The sequence below is a fragment of the Poecilia reticulata genome, linkage group LG1 (assembly GCF_000633615.1).
Source record: "Poecilia reticulata strain Guanapo linkage group LG1, Guppy_female_1.0+MT, whole genome shotgun sequence".
Taxonomy (NCBI): domain Eukaryota; kingdom Metazoa; phylum Chordata; class Actinopteri; order Cyprinodontiformes; family Poeciliidae; genus Poecilia; species Poecilia reticulata.
This window is the reverse complement of record NC_024331.1, coordinates 6,236,604-6,263,087: the sequence shown is the minus strand read 5'-3', so window position 1 is coordinate 6,263,087 and position 26,484 is coordinate 6,236,604. Positions and strand designations below refer to the sequence as shown.

Genomic DNA, 26,484 nt, shown 5'->3' with positions numbered 1-26,484 from the left:
CAGGTGAAGCCCCTCCAGGGCCTCCAGGCGCTGCGCACAGTGAATACTAAACAGGATGAGACTGCACTCAGGAACGGCACTGCGCTCCCCGCTCTCTCTCCCTGTCATGCCAAATACTATTAACTCTATAATTCTCCTGTGTCAGATGTATAGCGCCACGCTCTCTGGGCATCCATTGTCACAGCGCCCCCATCCAGATGTTCTGGTTTGTGTGGAGAGGCGTATACAGTATGAAGGCAGGTGATGCAAATCACGGATGGGTTACCGAGTCGCTTATTTCTAGATGTATATGTCCTCAGATTCCGTTTGTCAGGATGACAATGATTTCCTTGGCAGCAACTGTGGGTAAAGTCAGCAAAACTCAAAATATGTCMGAAGAAGAATTGTAGATTTACAGTTTTAACAAGCAGACACAATAACTGCATGGAAGGTTTTCGGGTGGCAAGTTTATAGCACATTTCAGCAACAARGCAGTTTAACGTGGTTACACCATGAAATCATAACATAATGWAACAAGCAGCAAACATTACATTTTGTCAGATGCCATCATCAAGAAAATATACCTCAAATACTCTGATCAATGTTCCAGTTATTACCAATCAAATGTAACTCACAACAGGTGGCTGGTTTTTTTTTTTTTTGTTTGTTTGTTTGTTTGTTTGTTTTGCCTTGATTTAAAAGGTGCTCAATGTTTCGGCAGTTTTGCAGTTTTCTGGACCGCTTGTTCCTGATTCTAGAGGAGCATAAAAACGGAACGCCGCTTCTCCATGTTTGGTTCTGATTCTGGGAATGCAGATGTGCCGCCGATCTGCCTGGAAAACGATTGAAGGTGTTGTCCGTCAGGGGAAAGGAAATGGGCTGTGAGGTTCAAAACCTCTCCCTGGAGAACGCTTTCAAGGTCAGAGGAAACCTAGACTGGGCCGGTTTGCCACAAAGAAGAAGTTTGCAGATAAGAAAACGTTTAAGAACTTTCAGCTGCAGAATGTTGAGGGGCTTTTTGTCCACTTTAAGATGTCAAGGGATGTCGACAAGAAGTCTACACTCACTGATTAAAATGTTGTAYTTTTGTGATGTAAAACAACAGATTTGTTTTTGTTATTCGTCAAGAGAGAGTACACTGAGCGAAGGCACGTTATTGGACACGGTGAGGTAACACTGGGATGGAACTAAACCCGTCATGTTTGCTATAACATTAACATTTCCTTATAACTGGTACAAAATATAAAAAAAAGGAGACAAAGCTCACATGAGAAAGTGCAGGAGTTTGTGTTTCCTGTATTCTTCATACGTCTGAACAAATTAGGTGTAACTGAGCGACAGAAGTCTTTTCTTGCTAAGAAAACGTCGACCTGCTTGAAATCTTTTAAAAATCCTCGTGGAGGAATGTGTTTTTGTAGGCCAAAACCACATTTTTAACTTTTGGCTCCAATTCTAAGGTACAAAAACAACACACAAAAAAAATGTGCCACCATAGTGAAATGTTGTGTTGGCAGGACATTTCACTCTTTCTCTGAGGTTGCTCTCTCTGTGGATGGATTCTACGTTGTGACAGAAGGTGTCACAGTTCTAGACAACCCTGAGCTTCACTGAAAACCTCAGCTGTCTGCTGGAAAGTTGAAGATTACAGGAAGTTTTACTTTCTTCATTTTCTGCTTTTGTTTGATTTTTATTCAGACTGTTCTGTCACGCTCTAACGACACACGAGAGAAATAGCTACATTTTTGTACAGTTATTAAGAAACGCATTAGCAAAACAGTCATTTCTCTGTGGGCACTGAAAGAGCGTGGACTCTGCAGGCAAGAGGCAGCGAAATTGAATTTTGTTCAGGCGACTTGTCCAATAAAAAGGCATCACTGTCACGCCGTAACACAATACATTTATGGAATGCAGTGGCCTTATCTGCTTTCTGCAGAGATATTCTCAGCCCCGTACTTCCTCAATCTGGGGAAATCGTGGTGATTCTATAGGCTATGTTTAGCCTTTCATTAAAATGCGCCGCTAACTGCAGGCRCGGGGATATTAAATTATTATTCATGAGAGCAGACTGACGTGTTTTATGCATGTTTACTGGGCGAAAAGTAGGCCAGATTCCTGCTGACTGATGAACCCTCTCACTCTATTTTTTTTATACGTCATACAGTTTCTCTGCGGCTCTATTGGCGGCCCCTGTATGGAGGAACTTAGGCAGACCGTTGTAGCATTTAATGTCGGCCAAGTCACGTGAAATTAAACGTACCCAAAATTCTCAAAATATTACGTTTTTCATTTTGAGGTTTAAACACTCCACTTAATATGTGTTACAGATATTTAAGATCCAAATGTTCATAGTTAGTCCAATGTCCCAAACTTATATTTCTCTTAGGAAAAATTATATCTTTTCTACTACTGCTTATGTTTTTCAGTTTTTAATGTCTTGCTACAGATTTCCTTAATCGACTGCTTATTTGTACATGGATATGCCTTGATCTAAGCTATTCCACTGTTCCAGTTGGTGGAAGTCAAGGTTATTTAGGGATAAGTATGTAAATGAGGCTGCATCTGAATGAATGCCACTCCTCAGATTTTTTTATTTGTGAAACATTTTAGAAACCATTTTTCTTCAACGTCACAATTGTAGTGTACCTTTAGTTAGTTTATAACACAAAGTCCCAGTAAAATGCATTGAAATTTGCTGTGAAAGTGTGACAAAATGTGGAAAAAGTATGCATGAATATTGTATGACACTAATATATTATTTATGACACAACAGATACAATTGAATCCTTACCATAAAAGTGTTATTTCATTGTAGTTGTATTTAGGCATAACATCAACTCCACATGAGGAATTATCATTCTAAACTAAAAGCTTTGACTTACAACAATGGGATGTAAGAAACTGAAAAAAAGTTACTGCATTTAAGAATTATATTTTAAATATAAACAGCAATGACAAGTAACATTATTTGTTAAGAGAGAATGATCTTTGAGGTACATGCAAGATGGAATGTGGATGGAAAGAAGGCGTTTCTCTGTATTTGAATACTTATTTCACTATTCTATTATATGATAAATTGACTTGCCATACAAACGGAGCAACCCAACGGTTCGGAGGTTCTCTTTGAGCCGCACAGGCATCCRTACTGTCACTCGAGTCATGGCTGCTCCCATGTGCTAGTTTGAGTAAATTGCAAAGCAAGCAACGCAGCAGAACTGAAGACATTAACACTGTGGGACAGAAAGRCGTTTTATAAAGCAGAATAGAAGAAATCCGAGAGACGAAAGTGTCGCAGGTAAATAAATAAAAAAAATTGTAGCACTGCCTACTTAGCCCGACTAGCATCATTTATGTGGGACGAAGTATGAGGCAGTCGGCTTGTTTGCCTGCGTGCTTAAAAAGCGGCTTCGTTTAATAAAACACACAAAGCATCGGTTAAATTTACAGGCTGTTTGTAAGTAAGTTCTACGTAAAAACACAAAATAAAACACCAAACTGAATTTAAAAGAAGGTAATGTATAAGAGAATATCTAGAAACGAAGGTAGGGGAAAATCATTTTAACTGGATTTTTACAACTTATACGACAGTTCCCCCTCCCTAAACGCTTGTTAAATAATATAATACACTAATTACCAGGTGTCCCACATTCTAAATAATGAAAACTGACTCGGGTTGTTTCTGTGACACGTTGTAGTTTTTGAGGTTTTGGAGTGAAATTTCATCTTTAAATGTTTTTATTTTCTGACCTCATTCATATCTAGAGCAGATCCTGTCAGAATTGGCTATAAACATAGAAATAGAGACACAAATGATCATTTCTAGTAGTGTTAATGTCACCTAATCCCTGTTATTTTATGTMTTATATTATTTACAATCTTATTGTTTTATAATTTGCTTCTATATCACTCATTATTCTCACTTTTTCATATTCTGTTTTTATTTATAAATTCATTTTTTTATTAGATAAGGTTCTGAAACAACATCAAAAACTTTGAGCGTCGCACTGATTACTTTGTCGTCCAGCATATTTGAGAAAGGGAAAAGTATGGCATGACTAAAATTTTTCACCAATCATTTGTGCGCTTTGCTAAATACTCTCTAGATGCATAGATCTGGGTAGTGGAAATCATGCTGGTTTAATTGGTCCTTGATGTGGTTGTATAAAGTATTGACATGCACACGCCACACTTTTCAGATACATTATTTTAAAAAGGTTTTTTTTAAAAAATGCATACATTTCCTTCCTCTTCAGAAATTTGAAGTATATAGCCTGTGTGTATGGTCTATCAAATAAAACCTTAATACAATACAGTGAATTTTGTTGTGGTAATGTGACAAACGTCTCCTTTCCCAGGCTGCGTCCCATGCTGGTGCGGACGGCCCGGCGGCTCCCTCTCATCACCTTCGGTCGGCTCCATCCTTCCCCCTCGTATTCAGCCAATCAGACGTGTCGGAGGAGACAGAGCTCTATGGACRCCCAGGTCTCCGCCGCTGACCCCTCGTCCGGGGTTAGTTCTGATTCAACGCACGTTCCAGCGGAACCGCCCACCGCCGGCCTGTTACCTGGAGAGACTGTTGTGAAGGAGGGGAAGGCAGCCATCTTGTTTCCCAACGCCAACGAGGTGTTTTACAACCCRGTCCAGGAGTTTAACAGAGATTTAACGTAAGGCAACTTCGGTGTTGGAACAAAACATGTGGAAAGTATTCAAAACAAAGGCGTTTATGCTACTTGGTTCCACTTATATATATATTTTTTTCCCCAGATGTGCCGTGATCACGGAGTTTGCTCGAGACGTGTTGGCGCAACGGGGGGTGAAGGTGCTCGTTCCTGGAGAAAAAGAGCGAGTGGTTGTGTCTCTGTCGGAGGAGACGAACGAGGCCGAGACGGCGGAGAAAAACGGTGCAGAGGAGCCCAAAGTTACAGCAAGAGTAGGGGAAAAATGTGAGGTATGCACCGAGTTCCCACTGGTGAAAATCTAAAAAGTAAGGCGGATGTTACCAGCATACAGTAAACATGTTTCTGCTGTTGCTTTTTGTTTTAATTATGCACATGGAGAACCTGGAATATTAACAGATGTTGAATGGAAAGGAGCTGCTGTCGTCGTGATGGAGCATTAAAGGGGCAGTGTTTTGCAAAATCAACTTTTTTTTTTAGATTCTTTCATGTACATTTGAAAAAAAATCCCCTAATCTCCGTGGCAACCAGTCAGCTGTGCAGAATGCCCGGTTGGACCTAGCTCCGTCTTTGACCACAAAGCTCCTCCTCTGAACTGGAAGCTTCTGAAGTTTCAGAGCTTCTTCCTCACAGAGCAGCCCTCCACCACTCAGCTCCTTCAGACTAGCCAGCAGCAATTAGCAAACACCTGGTGGAACGGAACCACCTGAGCTCATTATGCGAGTTATTTCTCAAGAGCAATGCTGGTAAAAACGTTGTTAAAAGGTTAATAGAGGAGCCATGTTGTGATGACTTCCTGAAGGCGGAGTTTCAGAAAGAGCAGGAGTTTCTTAAAGAGACAAGAGGCCCAATTTCAATGTGTTAAATAGGAAGTAAAATTTCTTCTAAGTCATTTGATATACATGTATAGCATTTTTATAACAACTGATGGTAACATGGTTACTGTACTGTGCTCTAAAATAGAACCTTTAAAAACTGAACTGGTGGAGATGCAAATGCTTCTCAAGTGAAGCATGAAGTCTGTCACACTGAGTGGTCTAATTTCCACTGGGAGGAGTCTTCCTATCCGGAAACACACACACACACATACACACGCATGCACACACACACACACACACACACACACACACACACACACACACATATAGTGCTTCAAGTGTAAAACCTCTTTTAATAAAGGCTTCCATCAAGCTGCTTATATTAATCATCTACTAGGTAATTTCACACTTTGGTGGCCCCAAGTGGTAAGGAGAGGTAATTGGAGAATTTCCTGAAAGTTGAAAGCATTTACTGTACGATACTGTCCCAGTTCTCACAGGAGATAAATTAGTTGGAGTTGGTGCCCTGCTTTTTTAATTGAGCACTTTTTTTTGTTTGTTTTATTCTTTGTAGACTTGTTCTCTTTAAAGGGAATATAAACACTTTGAGAGTGACTTATTCAGTCAGAAAAACTTCATTTATTGGCCTTAAATGCAGAATGCTGCACAGGAAGTTGGCAGCAATACAAGCTAGTAAGAATGTAGCTAAAACTCTTGATTCATTTTTTTAAATAGTATTTAATCATTTTAAATTAATTTATGAATTATTTAGATCATTTTCTTTTTTAAATATTAAAAACCTTTTTATCTTGCTTCATCCACCATTGTTCCAATTAGTATAACATTCCAATAAATCATGTTTCTGGACTGAAATAACTAGTACAGATTATTGTCTGTTGATGTTAATTTTATTTTTTTTTCTCGCCTGTTTCCTCAAATGTCCAGAACGGTCTCCGCGTCCTGGAGGGCCTGGCGGCCTCCGGGTTGCGCTCGGTGCGTTTTGCTCTGGAGGTCCCCGGCCTGCAGAGCATCACCGCCAACGACTTCTCCAGCAAAGCGGCGGCGCTGATCGCCCGGAACGCCCAGTACAACCGGGTCGACCACCTGGTGCAGCCCAGCTGCAGGGACGCCAGGTTAGCCGGCCACTGCGTTTACGTGTCTGGATTTCCTTCACTGCTGTGGCTCCGTCGAGCTTTGCATTTCGTGACCCGACTCATCTGCTTCCAAATCTTCGATTTTAGCTAATCTCCCCCTTTTGTTTTTCCAATTAAATCATTCTTTCTATTTATGTAAGTTTAATTTCAAAATATTAAATTTTCTCAGCAATTTTCATTTCTCTTTGTTTCTTTTTTGTTTTTTTTTGGTGTCCAGCATCCTCATGTATGAAATGCGAGGGAAGAAAGAGCGATACGATGTCATCGATCTGGATCCCTACGGAAGCCCGGCGGCGTTCCTGGACGCAGCAGTGCAGGCTGTCAGTGAAGGAGGTGAGTTGCTGTTCAGACTGACTGTCGTCTGCTTCGGTTCCATCTCACCGATTGCAGTTTTTAGCCGATCACCGAGCTTTTAAAAAGCCCAATCCTCTGACAACATTTTGTTTTTGTCTGAAAAGTCGTTACATTTACGGGCTGATGACAATGACAGTGCTTTTGTATTTCTGCAAAGCACAAAGCAATGACAGTTTTTGGTTGTGAAAGAGGATTATTCATTTCAAACATTTGATTTCAGGTTTTTCTTAAGACAGTCACATAAAACCAGAGCTAACTGCTAGACAATGTTTTTTTTTTTAAGTGTGAATTTAAAACAATAAAAGCTCTTTGTTTTAAACTGAGCAAACATCCGTCTTGATATTGATTTTTTCTTTTTTTCTTTTTTTTTTTTTTACTGCTGAAAAATGAAAACTTTTCTGCTTTGGTCTTTAAAGTACACCCACAATCTGACAGGACTCTGTGGATTCAGCTGCATTGAGCACGCTGCAGTGCGTTTTGTTGGAACGTTCTGTTGACCGGTGCCGACCGTCTTCTCTCCGCCAGGCCTGCTGTGCGTGACGTGCACCGACATGGCCGTGATGGCGGGAAACAGCGGGGAAACCTGCTACAGCAAATACGGCTCAGTCTCCATCAAAAGCAAGTACTGCCACGAGATGGTGAGTTCACTGGAGTGGGAAAACGGATGCGCTGCGGTCGTGATCGCGTTGTATCAAAACGGGCCGGTTGCTGTAACGCTAAAAGTTGTCAGAACCTAAAACAAAAACAAACCGGGGTTTTTTTTTTTTTCTTCTTTCAGTGACGTTTTAGATAATAACCCTCAAATCAGAGGAGATTTTTCTATTTCTCGTAGAATTAAATTGCCAGTTTGTTTCTTTTAAAGGCACAAGGTTTTGTCTTTTATTTTCCTTATTTTTATACTATTTATTTGACTTGAATTTGCAAGAAAACAGAAGTATTAGTTTGATTGGGAATAGAGATGCACCAGTCAAGCTTTTCCTGACTGATATCAGCTTCTGGAGATCTTTAAGGTCTGATCTTTCATGTCTAAAACCCCAACAAAAATACAATATTACACTCATGTAACCATGTCGCTAAAGTTCACAAATGATTTTTGTATTTATTGAACTCAAAAGAAGTGCATTAAAGTTCATACTGTTGATGTGTTTAAAGGCTGAAGAAAAGGTGGAAGTTGTTCGTTTTAATGCTTAATAAAAAGGATTTTTAGTTGTTTGTTTTTCTGACCAGCCTTTCCTGATCTCCACCTGATTGATTTGATGCATCTCTAATCTGCATTAAATATTAAACAGATGTTGTTTCCTCCTCTGCAGGCTCTTCGTATCATCCTCCACAGCTTGGACCAGCGGGCCGGAGTGTACCAGCGATACATCCAGCCGCTGCTGTCCGTCAGCGCCGACTTTTACATCCGGGTCTTTGTTAGAGTCTTCACAGGACAGGCTACTGTCAAGAACTCTGCCAGGTAATTTCCCCCGTCCGTTTGTCTCTTTCTCACACACACACAAACCTGTCAGCTGTCCAAATAAAGACCAAATCTGGAAGGAATGATGAGGAAAAAAAACTGAAAAATATTACAAATAAACCAGTGTTATGTTTCGACGTTTTTATTTTCTTAAAATAAGTTTTATCTTAATTTATGTTTTTTTTTTTTTCATTTAGCTTGAGCTTGATATGTTTTAGCTGATTTTATTGAGTCTTTTTATAGTTAGCTTATTTTAACATGGATGGAGTTTTAGTTTCACTTTTTCTGATTTGAAAAGACCAGCAAGAAAATGAAATGTGTTTTTATTGTTTTCCGGATCTCTGGAAAATTAAGTCTTCAAACTTTATTGCTTATCTGTTTTTCCAAAGACAAAACCAGAATTTTCAACAAAAAATTCCTATATATCCAGTTTGAATCCTTTATCTTTAAATTAAAACATCTCAACTTGATTTTTTGTCAAACCTTTTGATTGGTTTGGTTTTACGGAGTCTTTAAGATGTATTATTATAAAATAAATGGCATCAGAAATGCATGGTTTTATCAGAAAAAAACAATATAATGCATTCTATTGTGCCATATTTTTAACAACTAGATTTTTTGTGAATCGGTTTTCAATCAAAGTTCTTAAAATTTCACTGTTATCAAATATAATTTTTTTTGTTTTTGTTTTGCTAGAGTTGAACTTTCATGGCTTAATAATAATAATATTATTTTATTTTACTGGTAGTAATTAAGAGATGTGCCGATCAGGTTTTTTCCTGCCGATTCTGATTCCAATCACCCATGAGGGCCGATCACCGATACCGATCACATAATTATTATTTATTTAATCATAAACACTACCGGTTACATTATGTGGAAAAAGGAACCATGAATTCACCTTAATTTAGACAAAAACTTGTTTTTATTAACTTTTTCCAAGAAAACAAAACAAAACAGGCATTCTGCAAGTTGTACTGCTATCAGTAATACTATCTTTAACAGACTGAAAACATATGAAGGCTCTGAAGAAGCTAAATAATGCAGAGTCAACTCAACATTGCCAAAAAATTTCAAGTATAAAAAACTTAACATTCAAAGGCAAATACAGGATCCATTACAATAAACAATCCAGAGTTACTGAATGAAAACTTCCTGATAGCATGGAGGCTAGCTGATTACTGCTAGTTCTGAGTGGCTGTTTCTGACTGAGTGGAGTAATTATGCAGAGCAGGGAGGAGATCGATTATTTTTTTAGAGATTATCTGTCTCATGTTAGAACAGCGAAAGTTTTAATACGCATGTAAAATGTATTTTTTTAAGTTAGATGCTGCAGCTTTAAGCAGAGGTTCGGTGTGAGAGTCACTACCAGGTGGAGCAGAAGCGGCGCTCCKTCTGTGAAATATTACTACCTGTAGTGCGTAGCAGCGGTTCAACAGCGACAGCAGAACCAGCGTCTTACATCGCAGCTCGAAGACTTAAATTATTTTGTGGGTTATTTGTTTAGCTTTCTGACCGTCATGCTAATCCGGGTGAGTGTTTGTAGCTGTGCGCTGCTTTACCTGCTATCTGATCGCTCCATTTTTACTGCAGTGAGCCTCGATATGGCCAAACTCCTCAAGTATGACATTGTTTTTATGCCATATTAGATTCGTTGTGTTGATGCATTTTGACCTGCTTCACCCCACGTGCTTTAATTTTCTGCTGCAACACGCAAACTTCCCCATTCACTCAGTGCGTTATAGTTCCACATCGCTCAGGATTTGTTGCTGCGCGTTTGCGCAGTGTGAAGRAAAGAGGAGACCAGTTGCACAGGCAGGCAGGCTGCGAAATGAGATGCAGGTGATCGGTTTGTGTGATCGGCAACAAGAGACCATGATCGGCGATCACCGATCATACACTTTTTCACGGAAATCGGCCGATTATGATCGGTGGCCGATCGATCGGCACACCTCTAGTAATTAATGTTTTTTATTTTTCAAGTTTGGCTTTTTAGCCCAAAGCCAAACCAGGTGATCTATTTATTTTGTTCAATTTGAAAAAAGATCTTTTGAGTTTTAAACCTGGAAAAGTTTGTTTTGACATGAAAAAACATGTACAAAACCTAATTATTAGTTTATTTCATTTTTTCTTTTTGTTTTTAGCTTATGTATATTGCTGCATAAGATGAAACTAATTTGTTACAGATTAAGAAAAATAAATAACAGCAGAAAAACTGGTTTATTAGCACCAGTATTGACAAATAAAGTCATACTGAATCATGTCAATATATAAAGCCACTATTAACACACATCTTATGCTCATCCAGTCTGTGAAGAAAAGTTCATTTGACAGAAATGTGAATAAAAATTACGTAGAAGTGACATTTGTTTGTCTCCCCATTCTCTGGTGGCAGTAAACAGGCGTTGGTGTACAACTGCGTTGGCTGTGGCTCCTTCCACATGCAGAGGCTGGGTAGAAGAATAAGCAGCGGCAAACAGTAAGAAAGACACACGATAAAAAGTGAAACTGCAGACGTTCAGCTGAAGAGCTGAGGCAACGAAACAGAAACGTGTTCTCTCTACGGGGGAAAACTGGCGTCATTCTGGCCTGGTTGTCTTTGACACGTCATCTGGGCAGAACTGTTTTTCTTTTATGTTTTTGCCTGGTGTCTGAGAAATATGAAGCGTGTGTGTGTGTGTGTGTGGCAGTGGGAGAAACCAATGAAGACTTCCTTAGAGTTGTTTGAAGTTTGAAATGTCCTTGTTCTTAAAACAACAAACCTCTCGGTTCTTTCTAAGGTTGTATCGGCCTTTAAATGTGGAATACCTAAACTAGGGTCTTCGTTGCTCTTCCTAACATGTCTAGGTTGCATCCCAATGCATATTTTTGACATTTTAAGATGGTTTCCCTCTTATCTAAGTGTTAAAGTTGAATGGTGTGCTTGCAGCATGAAGTATTCTGCTGCCACTGGACCGCCGGTCGGACCAGAGTGTGAGCACTGTGGACAGAGACACCAGGTAGCACACAGATATCAGCACTCAAACACAACATCACACCTGACAAAGTGGTTTTACTCTTTCTTAACGTCTTTTTGTGTTTGAGAAGCTTGAAAAGCGCCCTGGGCTTTTGAACAATCTGCTGGTTCTGTCTCGTAGCTGGGTGGTCCCTTCTGGGCCGAAGCCATCCACGACCTGGACTTCGTCCAGAAGGTTTTAGAGGCCGTGTCGGGGAACCCGTCCAGATTCGGAACATCCAAACGTATTGAGGGCATGCTCAGCATGGTTACCGAGGTAACCCCTCACCCGGTCGGTGAGACCGCGCCGGTGTGGTTGGGGGTCGTGGATGATGAATGTTTTCTCTGTGTGTTTCAGGAGTTGGAAGATGTTCCTCTCTACTACACAGTGGACAATCTGAGCAGCACAATACACTGTAGCACCCCGTCGTTGCTCCAGTTCAGGTAGGAGACGACATTTTTATAGCACAAACACAGCCCTGGAGCTTAGAAAAAACTGCACGATTAATTATGATTTACAAATATACCCTAAAACAAACTAATATGGACAATTTTAGGAGTCTGGGATGTTTGCGTGTGTCCTTAAAAAGTCTTATTAAATTCATATATCTAAAACAAAGGCCTTAAATTCATAAAAAGAAATGTAAGTTGATCAGGTCTGACATTTTGGTGTGGCAGGAATATTTAGTCTCATGTACAGATATGGAAAAAATTAAGAGACCACTGTAAAACGATCAGTTCTCTGGTTTTTACTCTTTAAACATACGTTTGAGTAAAATGAACATTGTTCTTTTATTCTATGAACTACTGACATCTCTTTGAAATTACTAGCAAAATGTTTTTATTTGCAGAAAATGAGAAATGCTCAAAATAACAAAAAAGATGCAGTAATCTCAGACCTCAAATATTGCAAAGAAAACAACAATACTAATGTTTTAACTCAGGAAGAGTTCAGAAATCAATAATTGGTGGAATAACCAAGTTGAGTGCAGTGGACTCTTAGGTTTTTCCACAGCGGTATTCTCTAATATGTAGTTTTTTGTCAGGCAAAAGCTTGAGTCTGCAGACATCTTGGTTGAGGCTACTGCTAGCTAGATAGCTAGCGTTTTTGTGTCTATCATGGGTTAAGAGCAAATTTGGCTGAACCACGTTAGTTTTCGCCACTGGCTCGCACAACCGCTAACTAGCTGCTAACCTACTGTTTAAAATGTCCTAAAACGTCTTAAATTAGACTTGTTGAATCCTCATATTTGGAAGACTATTGGAGCAAAAAAGATGCAAAGCACTGTGAAAAAATAAAGATTTTATTTGCGAGATGCGAGTTTAATCTTATTTGAGCTGCCTGTGAAAAATAATTTTTTATTATGCGGTCAATGAACAGATGGAAAGGTTTGGGTTTCCGTATTAACACAATGAATTAGGAAACAAACATGACTAAATCTGAATAGTGTGGATGGTTGAACTGATGTTGCGTCTTGGCCTCACTGGATCTGCTCTCCTGCAGGTCGGCTCTCCTCCACGTGGGCCACAGGGTTTCTCTCTCTCACGCCTGTAAAAACGCGGTGAAGACAGACGCTCCTCCTGGAGTCATCTGGGACGTCATGAGATGTTGGGTAGATGCTTCACAAAACACGTTTTCAGTTATTACATCCCAACAGAAATACATATTAAAGAATCACATGATAATGTGGGTTTTTTTCTCCCCCCGTTTTCGTCTGTGGTAGGAGAAAACGAATCCCGTAAAAAGGGAGAAATTGTCTCAGACCAGTCCTGCGTTCAAGATCCTCTCCACTGAACCCAGGTGAGACGAGACCCGATGTTTTATCAGAAGGTCCAGTGGACGGGCTCATGTCAGGACTTTTCTTGGGAAAATGTTTCCTTGTTGTTGTGAAAATGACCCGTGTGTATTTATGTGTGTGTTTAGTCTAGAAGCCTGCTTCACCGTGAGAGAGGATGCAAACCCTCAGTCTCGTAAACGCCACCTGACCCGGTTCCAGGAGAACCCTCAGGCCTTCTGGGGGCCCAAAGCTCGAGCCAAAGCAGGGTCGGTCACACAAACTCACACATTCACACGCATCTCAGGGTTTGTTGTTTTTCTCTACGATTCAGTTTAAAAAGTTAAAATCATTAAACTTATTCACCTCTTTCTGAGTTTTTTTCTTCCAATAAACTTTCCAGAAATATATTCTTGGAAACGGCGATCTGCCAAGTCTGCAGTCTTCCCTATGATTTTGTAGCTCTTAACATTTTATTTCTATTATTTACATATGTTTAGTTTAATATCCTAATTTTCTGAATTTCTGGGTTTGGCTTTTGTTTAATTATTCGCCATAATCTTCAAAAATAATAGAAATAAACACATGAAATACGTCAATGTGTAATGAGTCTACATAATAGTAATTAAATTCCAAAAACCCTTTACAATATTCTAATCTATTGAGAGTCCCTGATTAAGTGCAGTAACGCAGCTCCAGATTCACTAACGTTTATTAAAATTCTCAGTGAAAATTAAACCCAGATGATGTTTAATAATGTAAAACAACTTTAATAAATCTAAAATGATTATGGGTTTCACATTTGCTTGTTTGAGGCTGAAGGTAAAAAAAAAATGTTTTCCAGTTTGTGAAAAGAGGCTGGTTCATCTTCGTTTGGTTACCTTGGTGACAACCAGATCACAGTCCTACAATACCCACAATCCACCCCGTTARTGAATAAATCTGAAAGCATTCCTATGCAGAAATATGCAAACAATTTAGTTTAGTCATGCAGAAAACATTAAGTTGTCATTTATTCCAGTCTGATTCCACCAGTAAAACATGGCCGCCCACTGCAGTTTGATTGTTTCCGTCTGTTCCAGGGGCGGCGTCTCTACTGACCTGCAGGACAAGAGGAAGAAGTTCCAGAACAAAAGGAAGAACCAGATCACCGACTCGTCGCAGCTCAAGAACTTCCCCTGCAAGAAATTCAAGCAGGTCCGATCCGCCTCAGAGRAACCACGACTCGCTTTTATCTGTTCTGATCTCGTTTTGCTTCCTCCTCCAGGGAACGTGTCCGCACGGAGACGGCTGCTGCTACTCCCACCAGACGGAGCAGACGTGTRATGAGAAGACTGAATGAGTGCTAGCTATTTGTTTTCATTCTGAGGAGTTTTATGTTTTATCTTTTATTTTTAGTTGAAATGGCAGAGTCTGGATACTCTGAGGTTAGTTTTGGACCGCTGAACAGAATGGAAAGAATCTCTTCGGTTTTGCGCCAATAAAACATGTATTCCATTCAAATGAAGTCATTTCTTTGACTTTAAATTACTAGGGGTGTACCGATTGCAATTTTCTGACCCGTTACTGATTCTTAAAAAAGATGAACTGCAGATTCTGAACTTTAAAAAAAGAAAATTGTCAAAGTCCTGAATATTGCAACAGTGGGGCGACTTTTGATCATCAGATCTCTGTGAAGATCGGTTTCACATGTAAATACGGGCCGGTCAGCAATGAGGCAAAATAACAGAACTGGGCCGACCGGCTTATCGGTGCAGTCCTACAAGTTACATGTGGAAAAGAACTGTCATAAAGAGAAAATTTCTACAAGTATTAAACTAATTGTAGGAGGCAGTAAGAATGACATTAGATGCAAATGGGCAGATTATTATGAAGTGTGCTTTGGACTTCCTTATATACATATCTAAATGATACATCCATCTGTTTTCTTTCACCCTTACCCCGTTGGGGTCGGGAGAGGTGCTGGTTCCTACCCCCAGCAGTTAATGGGCGAGAGGCGGGGTTACCCTGGACAGGTCGCCAGTCCATCACAGATATCTAAATTATATAATTCTTTAAAAATCTATATTTTTGCATGGAATGTTTTAGATATTCCTCATCACAGCTCAGGTTTTAGTCCAAACCATTGGCTGGTGATTTTGGTTTTCKTGTGACTGACAGAACCCACAGACAAATGATGTTTGTCCCTCTAAACTATCAGGGTTTCCCCCAGAAAACTTGCTAAGCCTGGTGGTTGGGCCACTAGGGCAGACATTTATCCAGCGGCCCGTCATGTTTTTCAGTAAAAAMTTTTTTTAATTGACAGGAAATTTGAAAATATCACTTGATAATCATGTGTTATTGAAAGATTGAACACCTGAACACTAACTACAAAGTCTTAAAAAATGCAACCATTTAAAAAACAAACTTAAATAAGCAATGGTTAGCCTGGTGGCCTGCCAGGCTTATAATACACTGGGGGAAACCATCCATCCATTTTTCTTACACCCTTGTCCTTAGTGGGGTCAGGAGTTGCTGGTGCCCATCTCCAGCTAACGTTTTGGGAGAGAGGCGGGGTCACCCTGGACAGGTCGCCAGTCTGTCGCAGGGCACTGGGGGAAACCCTGCKYCTCATATCTGTATTGTAAACTGGAGCTGATTTAGATGAATAAMGTGCATATTTTAATATTTGCAGACAAAATAAAAGCTGTAAAAAGTGGGTTTTAAGCAGTGCCTTTTACAGTGCAGTTTAATCCAGTGAAGAGAAGTCGGAGAATTCTGAAACATGCTAACTTTCCAGAAAAACACTCCTAGCTTTCTGTAAAGTTAGCTTCTCCAAGCTGGGAAGACTCAAAGATGTCTGAGAATTTTACATTTATAACAAGTGTAACAAGCCACATCTGTCAGTGCTGCTTATGATCATAAATTAAAGTCTGACCATCATTCCTTCATCATTTCAATGTGTTCAAATAAATGTTACCGCTTATTTAAAGCCGTCTAGTTGTAATGTTTTACCGCTGCCACAAGGTGGCGTTAGCAATAACCGCAAACCCAATTGTTCAGATGGGTGGACCCTGACAAACAAACCTCAGTGTGAGACTGAAGGACTGTGTGTCTAACCAGATGGTCAGCAGCACAGGAACACCACAGGGCTCTGTACTCTCACCATTCCTTTTCATTCTACACACTTCAGTCTTCTAGCACAAGTCCGACTTCTGTCATCTACAGAAATACTCAAGATGACTCAGCAGCTGTTGCATCAGAGGAAGACGATGCCGAGTTCAGAGGTCTGGTGGACCGCTTTGTGGCCTGGTGTGGGAACAATCATCTAATCTTGACTGCAAACAAAACAACAAAGATGGTTGTTGATTTCAGGAGAAACAGGCTTGGATCAAACCCTATTTCCATCATGGGAGAAGATGTGGAGGTGGTTCAGGAATATAAATACCTCTGTGTTCATCTGGAACACAGACTGGACTGGAGATGCAACAGTGAAGCGTCTATACAAAGAGACAGAGCAGACTGCACTTCTCCAGGAAGCCAAGAGCCTTCAAGGTTTGCAGCACGATGCTGCAGATCTACAAGTCTGCTGTTGAGAGCCTTGTCTCTTCTGCAATCATCTGTTGGTGCAGCAGCATCAGAGCCATGAATCTCTAAAGGCTCAACAATCTGATAAAGAGGGCTGGATTTGTTCTGGTTCTGTTCTGGAGACGACTGTGGAACCTCTGGAGATGATGATGCAAAGAAGGATTCTTCATAAGAGTCAAGAAAGCTATGGACAACTCTGACCATCCTCTGCATGAGTCTGTATGGGGAAAACAGTATCATCAGTCAGAGGCTTCTTCAGATTTGCTGTGGTACAGACTGCTACAAAATATCTTTACTGCCAACAGYAATCAGCCATCTATAATAACTGAAGTATCTGAATTTATGAGCTACAACTACATTTAATTTCCCTTTGGGATCAATAAAGTCAAAGCATGTTTGGGTAATTCTTGCACAYTACTCAAAMGTTTGATAGAAAAACATATTGAACAATTGGAAGTTATGGTGGAAACATTTTTGTGGTTTCAATGAAATGAAACAAAAAATGTAAAAAGATGATTAGGTTTCGCTTCCCCTGTGCCGATTCACCTGTTTGCTGCTCATTTTCCTTTTTGCCGCTCGYTTGCAGTTGTTGGCCACAGTTTCTGATCAAGTCTATCTCATCGACCTTAATCTGTTGCAACCAGTAGATGAACCAAGTAGCCTGCTTTAATTGTCGATCAACTCATGCTTGGTTTGTTATTGAAGGACCTACTTCACATGGTCCTTCTTTATTCTGTGTCCTCAGGTGTCCCTTTGCTGCACAAGGAAACTTCATCTCTGGATTTCCAGCAGGATTTTCTGTGTCTCCTCAGTCCTGGTTGGTCCAGTGCTGTTGTCTTGTCTCAGTGATGCTGGAGAATCAACACATGATCAGACACACATTCCTTAATCTCTATCTAAATATGAGATGATTGAAAAAGACGTTCTGATCAAGTCATCATGTCCTCACMTTTTCCACAATCTGTTACACCAGTAGATCAGCAGGTGCAGCAGGTCTTCTGCTTTAATTGTTGGTCAACTCAAGTCATGTGACATGAGTTGACGGAGAAATTAAATAGAGAAAAGACAACAGAGTTAAAAAAAAGAGAACATGGACAKAAGAAAGAAGAGTATTGACATTTGACCTCAATTTTATCCATATTTAAAATTGTTAGCTGGGTAAAAATACGTTTCCTTACTTTTTTCGTCAAGTGGGTTCTCTTATCTACCTCCACCTTACAGGTGGTGTTGAAGGTGGAGGTTAACAGGCTGAGRATCCACTTCACACGATGTCCGTCTCTTTATTCTGCACACGTCCTCAGGTCTCCTCCTGTTAAGCCTCTGGATTTTCAGCAGGATGTTTTTTCTGTCTCCTCAGTCCTCTGTGTCTTCTCTCTCCTGATTGGTCCAGTGCTGCTGATGATGCTGGAGAATCAACACATGATCAGACACACATTTCTTAATTTCTKTCTAAACAGATGATTGAATAAGAYGTTCTGATCAAGTCATCATGTCCTCACCTTTTCCACAATCTGTTACACCAGTAGATCAGCARGTGCAGCAGGTCTGCTTTAATTGTTGGTCAATTCAAGTCATGTGACATGAGTTGACAGAGAAATGAAATAAAAAGAAAACATAACAGTGTTAAAAAAAAAACAACAGAATATACATCTAAAGATAAAAAATAAAAAGTTTGAAATTTGATCTCAATTTCATCCATATTTAAAATGAAAGTAAGTTTTCTTACTTTTTTTGTCAACTGGGTTCTCTTATCTACCTCCATCTGACAGGCGGTGGTGACGGTGGAGGTTTACAGGCTGAGGAGATCCAACCTGGGATGATCAGAGAATCAGAGATCTGCCACCAGCAGGAGGCAAGCAGTATCATGTGGAAGTGGAATGCAAAAACTTACAAGCAGTGTGAAAAACAAGAGATCCAGAAGGCAGGAACCACATGGACAACGACGAAAGGAYCCAGCGATGAGCAGCTACAACCTGAAAGATTAAAAACTTGGAGAGTGGATTAGTTAAGGAACAGGATAGAATAATTTATTATACTGGAGAGCACTGTGTAGGGAAGCACCACTGTCACACCCTGAAACATGGGGGAGTAGAGAGGAAAATGCAAAGATGACGAAAAGCCCGGTGCACGGCGCTACCCAAGGCTTCCTCAGTCCTGCCAGAACTTTACCATCTAAAATACTAAATCTAGCAGCAGGATGAAGAAAAGCCCCGGTGCAAGGAGCTACCTAAGGCTTCCTCAGTCCTGCCAGAATCCTTAACATCTAAAATGCTAAATCTAGCAGAGGGATAAAGAAGAGCCCCGGTGCAAGGTGCTACCTAAGCTTCCACAGGCTTGCAAGAAAGCCATTGGCTTTAATAAAAACCGAAGAGAAATGATAAAGTCCTAATGTGACTTCTCAAATAGGTCTTCAGTTTTTACGGATCCCAATCTACTCAGAGTCACTTGACGRGACGTAGCGAGGTCTAAACCACACGTGTCTGGAACTCTCTCYTGCTGTAATTCCACTAGATGTTGAAGGTTTTGGGTCCTCTTCCGTGTCACATAGCATCCTTGGTGGGGGACTGAAAACACGGGGTGACATAATGGGATCTTCACAGTGCGTCAATGGTGAGGGACTGAGGACGGGGGATGACAAAATAGGACGTTTACGCGCCATTTTACAAGAGGGTCTGAGGACGGGGGGTGACAGTCCAGCATCCTTACACGATTTCAACACGTTAGCAACACTGTCCCTGGTCCTCTTGGCAGGGGGCTCCTCTTTAGCAACACTGTCCCTGGTCCTCTTGGCAGGGGGCTCCTCTTTAGCAACACTGTCCCTGGTCCTCTTGGCAGGGAAGTCCTTTTCAGCAAGAGGACGYCCCCGAAAAGCTGAAAAGAGATCACCACTTGGAGGAAGACCGACCTTGGTCCTCTTGGCAGGGGGCTCCTCTTTAGCAACAGTGTCCCTAGTCCTCTTGGAGGGGAGCTYATCATCAGCTTGGTTCTYCCTGATCCTCTTGGTTGGGGGCTGCTCTTCAGSATCACTRTCCTTTCTCCTCTTCCCGTTTATGCCAATCACAGATGTCACATGAGCCGCGTCCTCTTTCAAACCTACCTGATGACTAGGTTTTGATGAAGGGTCGTCGGCCTTTGCAGTATCCACCTTCTTTGTAGCTCTTCTGGTGCGGCCAAAAGTCAAAGAAGCCACTAAATTTTTCCAGCCCCCCAGAGGTTGTTGTGAGATACCAATTGGTCCGGAGTCCTCTGGACGCAAAATTGGCTCTTCCTGTTTGTCAAGTCCAGATGTGAAATTAAAGCTGGAAGGAAGCACGGTACCAAAACTAAGCTTTGATGGTGGGTCTTCCTGCTTCACAGCATACACCATATCCGTTATTCTTCTGGCGCGTCTGGAAGTCAAAGAAGCCCCCTTCTCTTCCAAACCTACCTCATGACGTTGCAAGGTAGTGATAGGTCTGGACTTCTCTGGACGCAAAATTGACTCTTGCTTTTTCTCAAGTCCAGATGTGAATTTAAAGCTGGAAAGAAGCACGGCACCAGAACTAAGCTTTGATGGTGGGTCGTCCTCCTTCGCAGAATCCACTTTCTGTGTAGTTTTCCTGGAGTGACCAGAAGTCAAAGAAACAGCGTCCTCTTCCAAACCTACTTGATGATGTTGCAGGGTACCGATAGGTCTGGACTTCTCTGGACRCAAGTCATCCTGGTCTTCATTACCTACCTCGTCTCCACTAAAGCTGGTAGAACAGTCTACAGACTGGGGAGCTGAACTATACCTCAACTCCTCTCCATGGTCTTTAGAAACCACATCGGCTTCATTTAACCACACCTTACCGTGTTTCTTACCGTTGTCTGGATGTCCCTCCAACGTTGGGGATCCATCTGCTGGAAGCGCCATGGTATGGGCTATAAAGGAAAAAACAAAGCAGAAACAGCTATAATTCAGTATCTTGGCCTTCACAAAAGTCCAAAGCAATGTTTAGAGGGAACACTGAAATACCAACAGTACAATAACCCAGGTTTGTGAATGTGTTTGTTTTTCTTGAATATATTTAATTAACAAATGTGATTATACAAGAAGAACAGGAATTAAGAGACAAAATAAAAGCTCATCTTTGGTCACAAAAAACAGCAAAAAACACAATTTCACATAAAAACCAGAACACACTCTAAAACTCAAGGATCAAACATGTATAGACCATCACCACTCAGACAAACAAACTTGCAGCTTCATCTTGGTACCAATTAATCATTAAATACAACAAATTAAATTTAGACTTATTGGTAATTCATCCCTAGCCATAAACTCTTAAACATTTGGAAACATAAATTAAGGAGCTGCACACTGTGTTTAGAACTTTTTAATATCTAACGAAACACCTGTAATCTTAGATCGTGCCATTAGTGCGAATAAAATAAAGCCCTGCAACAAGTTACTCAGTTTATCCTTCTATAACGACCCAATCTTTGATGCTACAGGTACATTTTGTCATTCTTAATAATAGCCAGGGATACGATACGTGATCCATTCATTACTATTATACTTAAATCACTGCTTACACAACTTTAATACTTTAAAAGTATCAAAGTTTTAAAAAATGTTTCCAATAGCATTTGTACATTACCAAAATATTAATTGTAGCTAATCAAACTAAATTTCACAATCACAGCCACAGCTACTCTGACGCCCCATCAGTACTACCTTTATACACCCACATATAGCCAACAGCAGAAATGTACACCTATAAAATTAAAGTTTTATAGATGTACATCTTTTAAATAAACAGGGCAACATAAGTGGCCTTTCCTCCATTTCCAGGGGCTCCTACTAAAAAATGAAACTGTTTATTTGGTTTAGAAATCCATATCCAGTGTTAAAATGTCTGTTGTATTTTGTCTGGAGATAAGCCAGACAAAATTATTAAAATAATAATCTGCGACCCTTATAAGTAATTTTTTTTATATAGCACATTTTCAGCAACAAGGCAATACAAAGTGCTTATGTGTGCATGATGCCTCAAAGTCTTACTATCACATGTTAATATTACTCCAAATGGGTCAGTTATGGCTGAAGGTAGTGTTATGAAATTCATTACGTCAGTCTGGAGATCATGGCTGCACACAACCCAGCAAGAAACTCAGATGAATGTTCACACAATTATATTGCTCCAAATGCTTCTTTCAATATTACCATCTCCATGGAGACAAAGACCATCAACAAAATGGATTCTCTAAAAGTAATTCTCTCAAACTAAAATAAGTTTTCCAATCACCACACCACTATTAATATTGCTGACACTTTCTGAAAATTAAATTAGCGTGAAAATATATTACAGTTCCAAATATGCAAAGCACCAACACAGCATTTCGTAAACAACTAATTATTCAAAACTAGAAAAATAAAACAAAACAAAACTACTTAATATAAACTAAACTACTTAGAAATAATACAGGAGAAATATATATATCTAAAAACTTTTTTAGTATTCAAGTATAAAGGTTTTATTTCAAGCAGCGTATCCAAGGAGACCAAATGTGTTTTTGAGGCATTTTCTGAAACCTGCACCAGGCTCTGACTTCTTATTCCAAAGATCTGAATAAAACTAAACAGATCTTCTAAAACCAGAAATAACTTTTTAAACCACATAAGCAGTGTAAACCCCCAAAATGTTTACTAACAAATGAATCACAACTGGACAAACCTAAACCGAGATCATAGTTTTTCTAATGAATTTTAACATTCACTGTTAACATTCAAGTTAACTTCTGAAAATGATACGTCACTAAAATGCAATGGAGCAAAACATTGTTTTTCTGGTCTTGAGTAATTACAATAAAAAATGTATTTACTTTGTGAAATCAACAGGCACACATTGATTGTTCTTTAATTATTTTTATAAGAATAAAGTTGTGTGTTGTTATTTAATCATTGTATCCATGGAGACTACATGTACCACATTTTTCAAAAAGATGATTCCAAAACTTCTTTCAAACCAAAACAACTGCAGTCAGCATTACTGACATTTTCCAAAATTTCAAATAACTAGCATATAAATCACAATACAAATTCAATTAACTCACAAATATGTTGCATTCCAAAAAAGCTAATTATACCTTCCTAAACAAAGAGTTGGAATTTCCAAAAACTGAACACCAAAGTCATCAAAGCTGATTTTAACCAACTCAAATGTTTTTTTTTTCTTTTAAAATCAGTTCACCCATGTAGGAAAACTAAACACACATATTAAAGTCTATCATTAGATAGGAGGAGGCACATGTTTGCAAAGTGTTTCTTAATTTTTTATTGAAGTCATTTTAAATAATGTCACCAATGTATCCATGGAAACTAAATATGTTTGTCTGGGCATTTTTCAAAAAAAAAACAACAAAAAAAAAACCCTTCCAAAGTCATCAAAGCTGATTTTCACAAAGATAGGGACATTGTGAAAATCAGCTTTGATGGATTGTCACTATGACTATACACAATTCATTGCCTATCAATGGTCTATCATTAACGTACACACACACTTATGATGTTTATTACTGGGGCGACAGTGGTAGGCAAACTCTATCTCTGTTGTTGTGTCCTGGAGCAAGACACTTCTCCCACCTTCAGCTGGAGTATATCACTGGCAGGATAGGACATCTGTGGCTACAATCCATTAGATTATTATCATGAGTGTGTGAAGGCGTGCACACACTGATGGAAATTTTTTATGTTAAGCGTCTTCAAGTGTCCTGATAAATCGTTAGTCTGCTGTGATTACCATGGAAACTAAGTATGTTTGTCAGGGCATTTTTCAAAAAATAAAAAATTTAATAAAGGCCAAGAATTGGACAGAAATCTGACTGTTTTTTCAAACCAGCATAACAGTTTTCTCAAACACTAGTGTTGATATCCCAGACATTTATCCACAAATGTCAATATGCTAATACATAAGTCACAAAACAATTTTAATTAATTCACAAATTTGTTTCACCCCGCAAATGCAAGAGACCTAATAAACCTATATATTTCAAAGAAGTCATCAAGATTTCAAAAGATTGGACACCAAAGTCATCAAACCTGATACTCTTAGATTAAATATCACCATTTTTGTTTTTTTCAAATCAATTCACCCATGTTTTCTGGCTATGCTAAAAAACACACACACAAAAAACCAAAGAAAAAAACAGATAATCATGTCCCTATCTTGAAAAAATAATTAAACTAAACAATTAAAATATAGGCTATTATAAGGGTAAATGCTATTTTCTTAATGTTTTTCAAAAATAATATTAAATATTTAAGGTATTTCATGTAGCGTATCCATGGAAACTGGGTGCTTATTACCGCATTTTTCAAAAAAATAACGGTGAAAAGATTAGATAATTTTTCAGGAATTTGACGTTAATTTAACTAATTTGACTATAATTAAGTAAAATACATATATTTCTTAAATCACTACACCACAGTTTAACATTCCCGACATTTCCAGCGAAATTCAGTTAAGAAAAAGGCTCATAGAAAAAGGATCTATGCTAGCAAAGAATGCTACTTGTCTTCTTTTGTACAGCAGTCAGAATTTCTTTAAAACACACACACACACAAAATAAACTAAATAAGTCACTGATATCTTAGTAATAACTTGTTTTCGTTTATTTAAAATAGTAAAAGAATGATTTTAACCTTCCAGCCGATCTCCCTGCTGGTGCTTCTCCTGGCCAGGAACCGTCTTTCGCAGGTTGGTTAACCACGGGCTTCTTCAGCAAGTGCGTATTTCAGCAAGTGCTTCTTTAACAAGTTTTGCTAGCAGACTTCTCGACAAGCTCAAACCTTCAGAGGCTCAAAATGCTTCTTCTGGCGTCTCTTTCAAAAGTCCCGTCGCAAAGGGGAAGAATTCAGAAGGTCAGCGTCATTTATGGGGTTGAGAAGGCTAACGTCGTTTCCATGACTTTCCTTGATGAACGCACGCACTGGTGCGTGAGAGAAAATGGACTACAAATAATGCAGACAATACAAGTATCGCGTTGTCTTGTTAATCACTCCGCATGCTGCCACCTACTGGCCAAACAGTCTAAGTTTACAATGACATTTTTAAAACTTACGCTACAGGTGCGACATTATATTTATGCTTTCATTCTTAACTATGTCAGTTTCGGTCCTCCAAATGGGAGAACTTCTCTCTGCCGTGAAGCCTGGATTGGAAGAAAAATTCAAATTCAAAATTCAATTCAAAAATACTTTATTGATCGAAAAGTAACGTTAAATGTTGTAGCTAGCTCATCAATTCAGATTCTTGAAGCATTTGTAAGCTAATTGCTGTTGGCAGGAAAGATCTTTTGTAGCGGTCTGTATTACAGCAAATTTCAAGAAGCCTCTGACTGATGATACGATGTTTTTTCAAGACGGTCTCATGAAGAGGATGGTCAGAGATGCCCATAATTTTCTTAAAAATGCTTTATTTCAGCATCCTGTAGCGTTCTCTTTCAATCAGCTGAAATGTGGGTGATTGCTTTTATGAAAATAATTTTGTTGCAGCAGATTCTGGAGATGTTTTCTGCTAAAATGTGACAGTCATGGTTGGAAAAGTCTAAACCTTTGACCCTGGCTAAAACAGCTGCAGTTTTAAATAAAAAGCAGCTAGCTTTTTATTTAGGCAGTGAGTTTAAATTTCAAAAAAATGGATTGCTTAGAGATTACACTTCATGGGTTAAAACAAAATCCAGAAATAAGCCAACAACTTTTCTCTCAGCTGTTCCTCTGGATCTTGCTGGAGGAGTAACCATGTGTTACAGATTATTTATTTGAAATTTTAAAAAGTAAGTGTGTGACTTTCTATTGTTTCTTCTTAAAATTCCTGTCACTAGTGGAAAAAGTAAAAAAAACAGGTATAAATCAAATTATTTTCTAATCCCTTTCGATGCAAATTTAAGCCTTGTATGTTGAAATGGGGTCCAACCGACCCCACACACGTAAAGCTTGTATCATTTTCCATAGACCTTGACTCAGTTCTCGCATGCGCAAGGGTTAAGTGAGACCTCAGTTTGGAAGAGAGGGACATTTAGCCGCCATTTTGATGGGCATGATTGGTTATTTAAATGTGACCTTAAGTGAGAATGTTCTGATCTGCATGGGCCTCACAGACGTCTTCAGCAGCGGTTTCTCTTCTGACAAATTATCAGAACAAGTAAAATATGCAAAAGAATATGCCTTATTAGCATCAAGCAAACTAGCCTGTAGTAAAACGGTCCTTCCTCAAGCAAAGAATGCCTCATAAATAAAACAAGTCTTTATTGAACCACCCAGGTGTGAAACAGTAAAAGAAATGTATGGCTCATTATATTCCAGTTTAATTAGAGCCTTGGGGGAAGTGGGTTTGTTCTGATTGTAATGAGGCAGCAATTACTGCCGCTGTAGAGTTCAAATGTGACAGGCACTCCCTGTTCATCCTCTGCTCACTCTGCAGCCACAAAAAATAAAATAATAAAACATTTCTTAGTTTCTCAAAATTAAGGCATTTTTGTCTAAAACATTTTTGACATTTCTCAAAACTTAAAAAAAAAAAAAAATCAAAAAACATTTAACAAAGTAAGGCCTCGAAAAAGTGTAAAGAGGAAGTATATCTTTTGAGAATATTTCTTAAACATTTCTCAAAAATGACTTTTTTGAGAAAGGTTCTTTTGAGGACTTTTCAAAAAGGACTCACAAAGGATAAGGGCTTGTTTTTGTG

General features: G+C 39.2%; 2 protein-coding genes and 1 long non-coding RNA gene across 5 annotated transcripts in view; 1 reads left to right on the top strand and 2 right to left on the bottom strand.

Annotated features, from left to right (window-relative positions):
• Positions 1–14,710, top strand: part of trmt1 (tRNA methyltransferase 1) — a 15,636-nt gene extending 926 nt beyond the window's left edge. Inside the window, exons 1-16 of one of the 2 annotated variants that reach the window (XM_008424904.2) lie at positions 3,086–3,271; positions 4,332–4,640; positions 4,741–4,924; positions 6,416–6,603; positions 6,842–6,957; positions 7,504–7,616; positions 8,289–8,437; positions 10,833–10,916; positions 11,367–11,436; positions 11,575–11,709; positions 11,791–11,876; positions 12,937–13,045; positions 13,157–13,233; positions 13,357–13,476; positions 14,290–14,404; positions 14,475–14,710. In XM_008424904.2, the coding sequence (XP_008423126.1) occupies positions 4,342–4,640; positions 4,741–4,924; positions 6,416–6,603; positions 6,842–6,957; positions 7,504–7,616; positions 8,289–8,437; positions 10,833–10,916; positions 11,367–11,436; positions 11,575–11,709; positions 11,791–11,876; positions 12,937–13,045; positions 13,157–13,233; positions 13,357–13,476; positions 14,290–14,404; positions 14,475–14,549 (1,920 nt within the window). In that variant the 5' untranslated portion in view covers positions 3,086–3,271; positions 4,332–4,341 and the 3' untranslated portion in view covers positions 14,550–14,710. Of the gene's footprint in view, positions 1–3,085; positions 3,272–4,331; positions 4,641–4,740; positions 4,925–6,415; positions 6,604–6,841; positions 6,958–7,503; positions 7,617–8,288; positions 8,438–10,832; positions 10,917–11,366; positions 11,437–11,574; positions 11,710–11,790; positions 11,877–12,936; positions 13,046–13,156; positions 13,234–13,356; positions 13,477–14,289; positions 14,405–14,474 lie in introns of those variants that run through there. The other variant, XM_008424821.2, reaches the window with a different exon arrangement.
• Positions 14,711–15,739: 1,029 nt separating this feature from the next.
• LOC103474184 (uncharacterized) lies at positions 15,740–18,375 on the bottom strand. The gene is made up of 5 exons (XR_535125.2): positions 18,274–18,375; positions 17,953–18,178; positions 17,724–17,792; positions 17,487–17,625; positions 15,740–16,991 (listed from the first exon to the last, which is right to left on the bottom strand). It is a non-coding gene; the product is annotated as an uncharacterized LOC103474184 (long non-coding RNA).
• A 125-nt stretch (positions 18,376–18,500) lies between these two features.
• Positions 18,501–24,725, bottom strand: LOC103474234 (uncharacterized). 2 transcript variants are annotated; one of them, XM_008425104.2, is made up of 3 exons: positions 24,441–24,725; positions 18,666–20,677; positions 18,501–18,585 (listed from the first exon to the last, which is right to left on the bottom strand). In XM_008425104.2, exon 2 carries the CDS (start codon positions 20,667–20,669, stop codon positions 19,206–19,208), a length of 1,464 nt encoding a protein of 487 aa, XP_008423326.1. In that variant the 5' UTR covers positions 20,670–20,677; positions 24,441–24,725; the 3' UTR covers positions 18,501–18,585; positions 18,666–19,205. The 2 variants fall into 2 exon arrangements, with proteins under 2 accessions (XP_008423326.1, XP_017159218.1); XM_017303729.1 differs by lacking the exon at positions 24,441–24,725 and having other exon boundaries at positions 18,666–20,827.
• Positions 24,726–26,484: the final 1,759 nt, after the last annotated feature.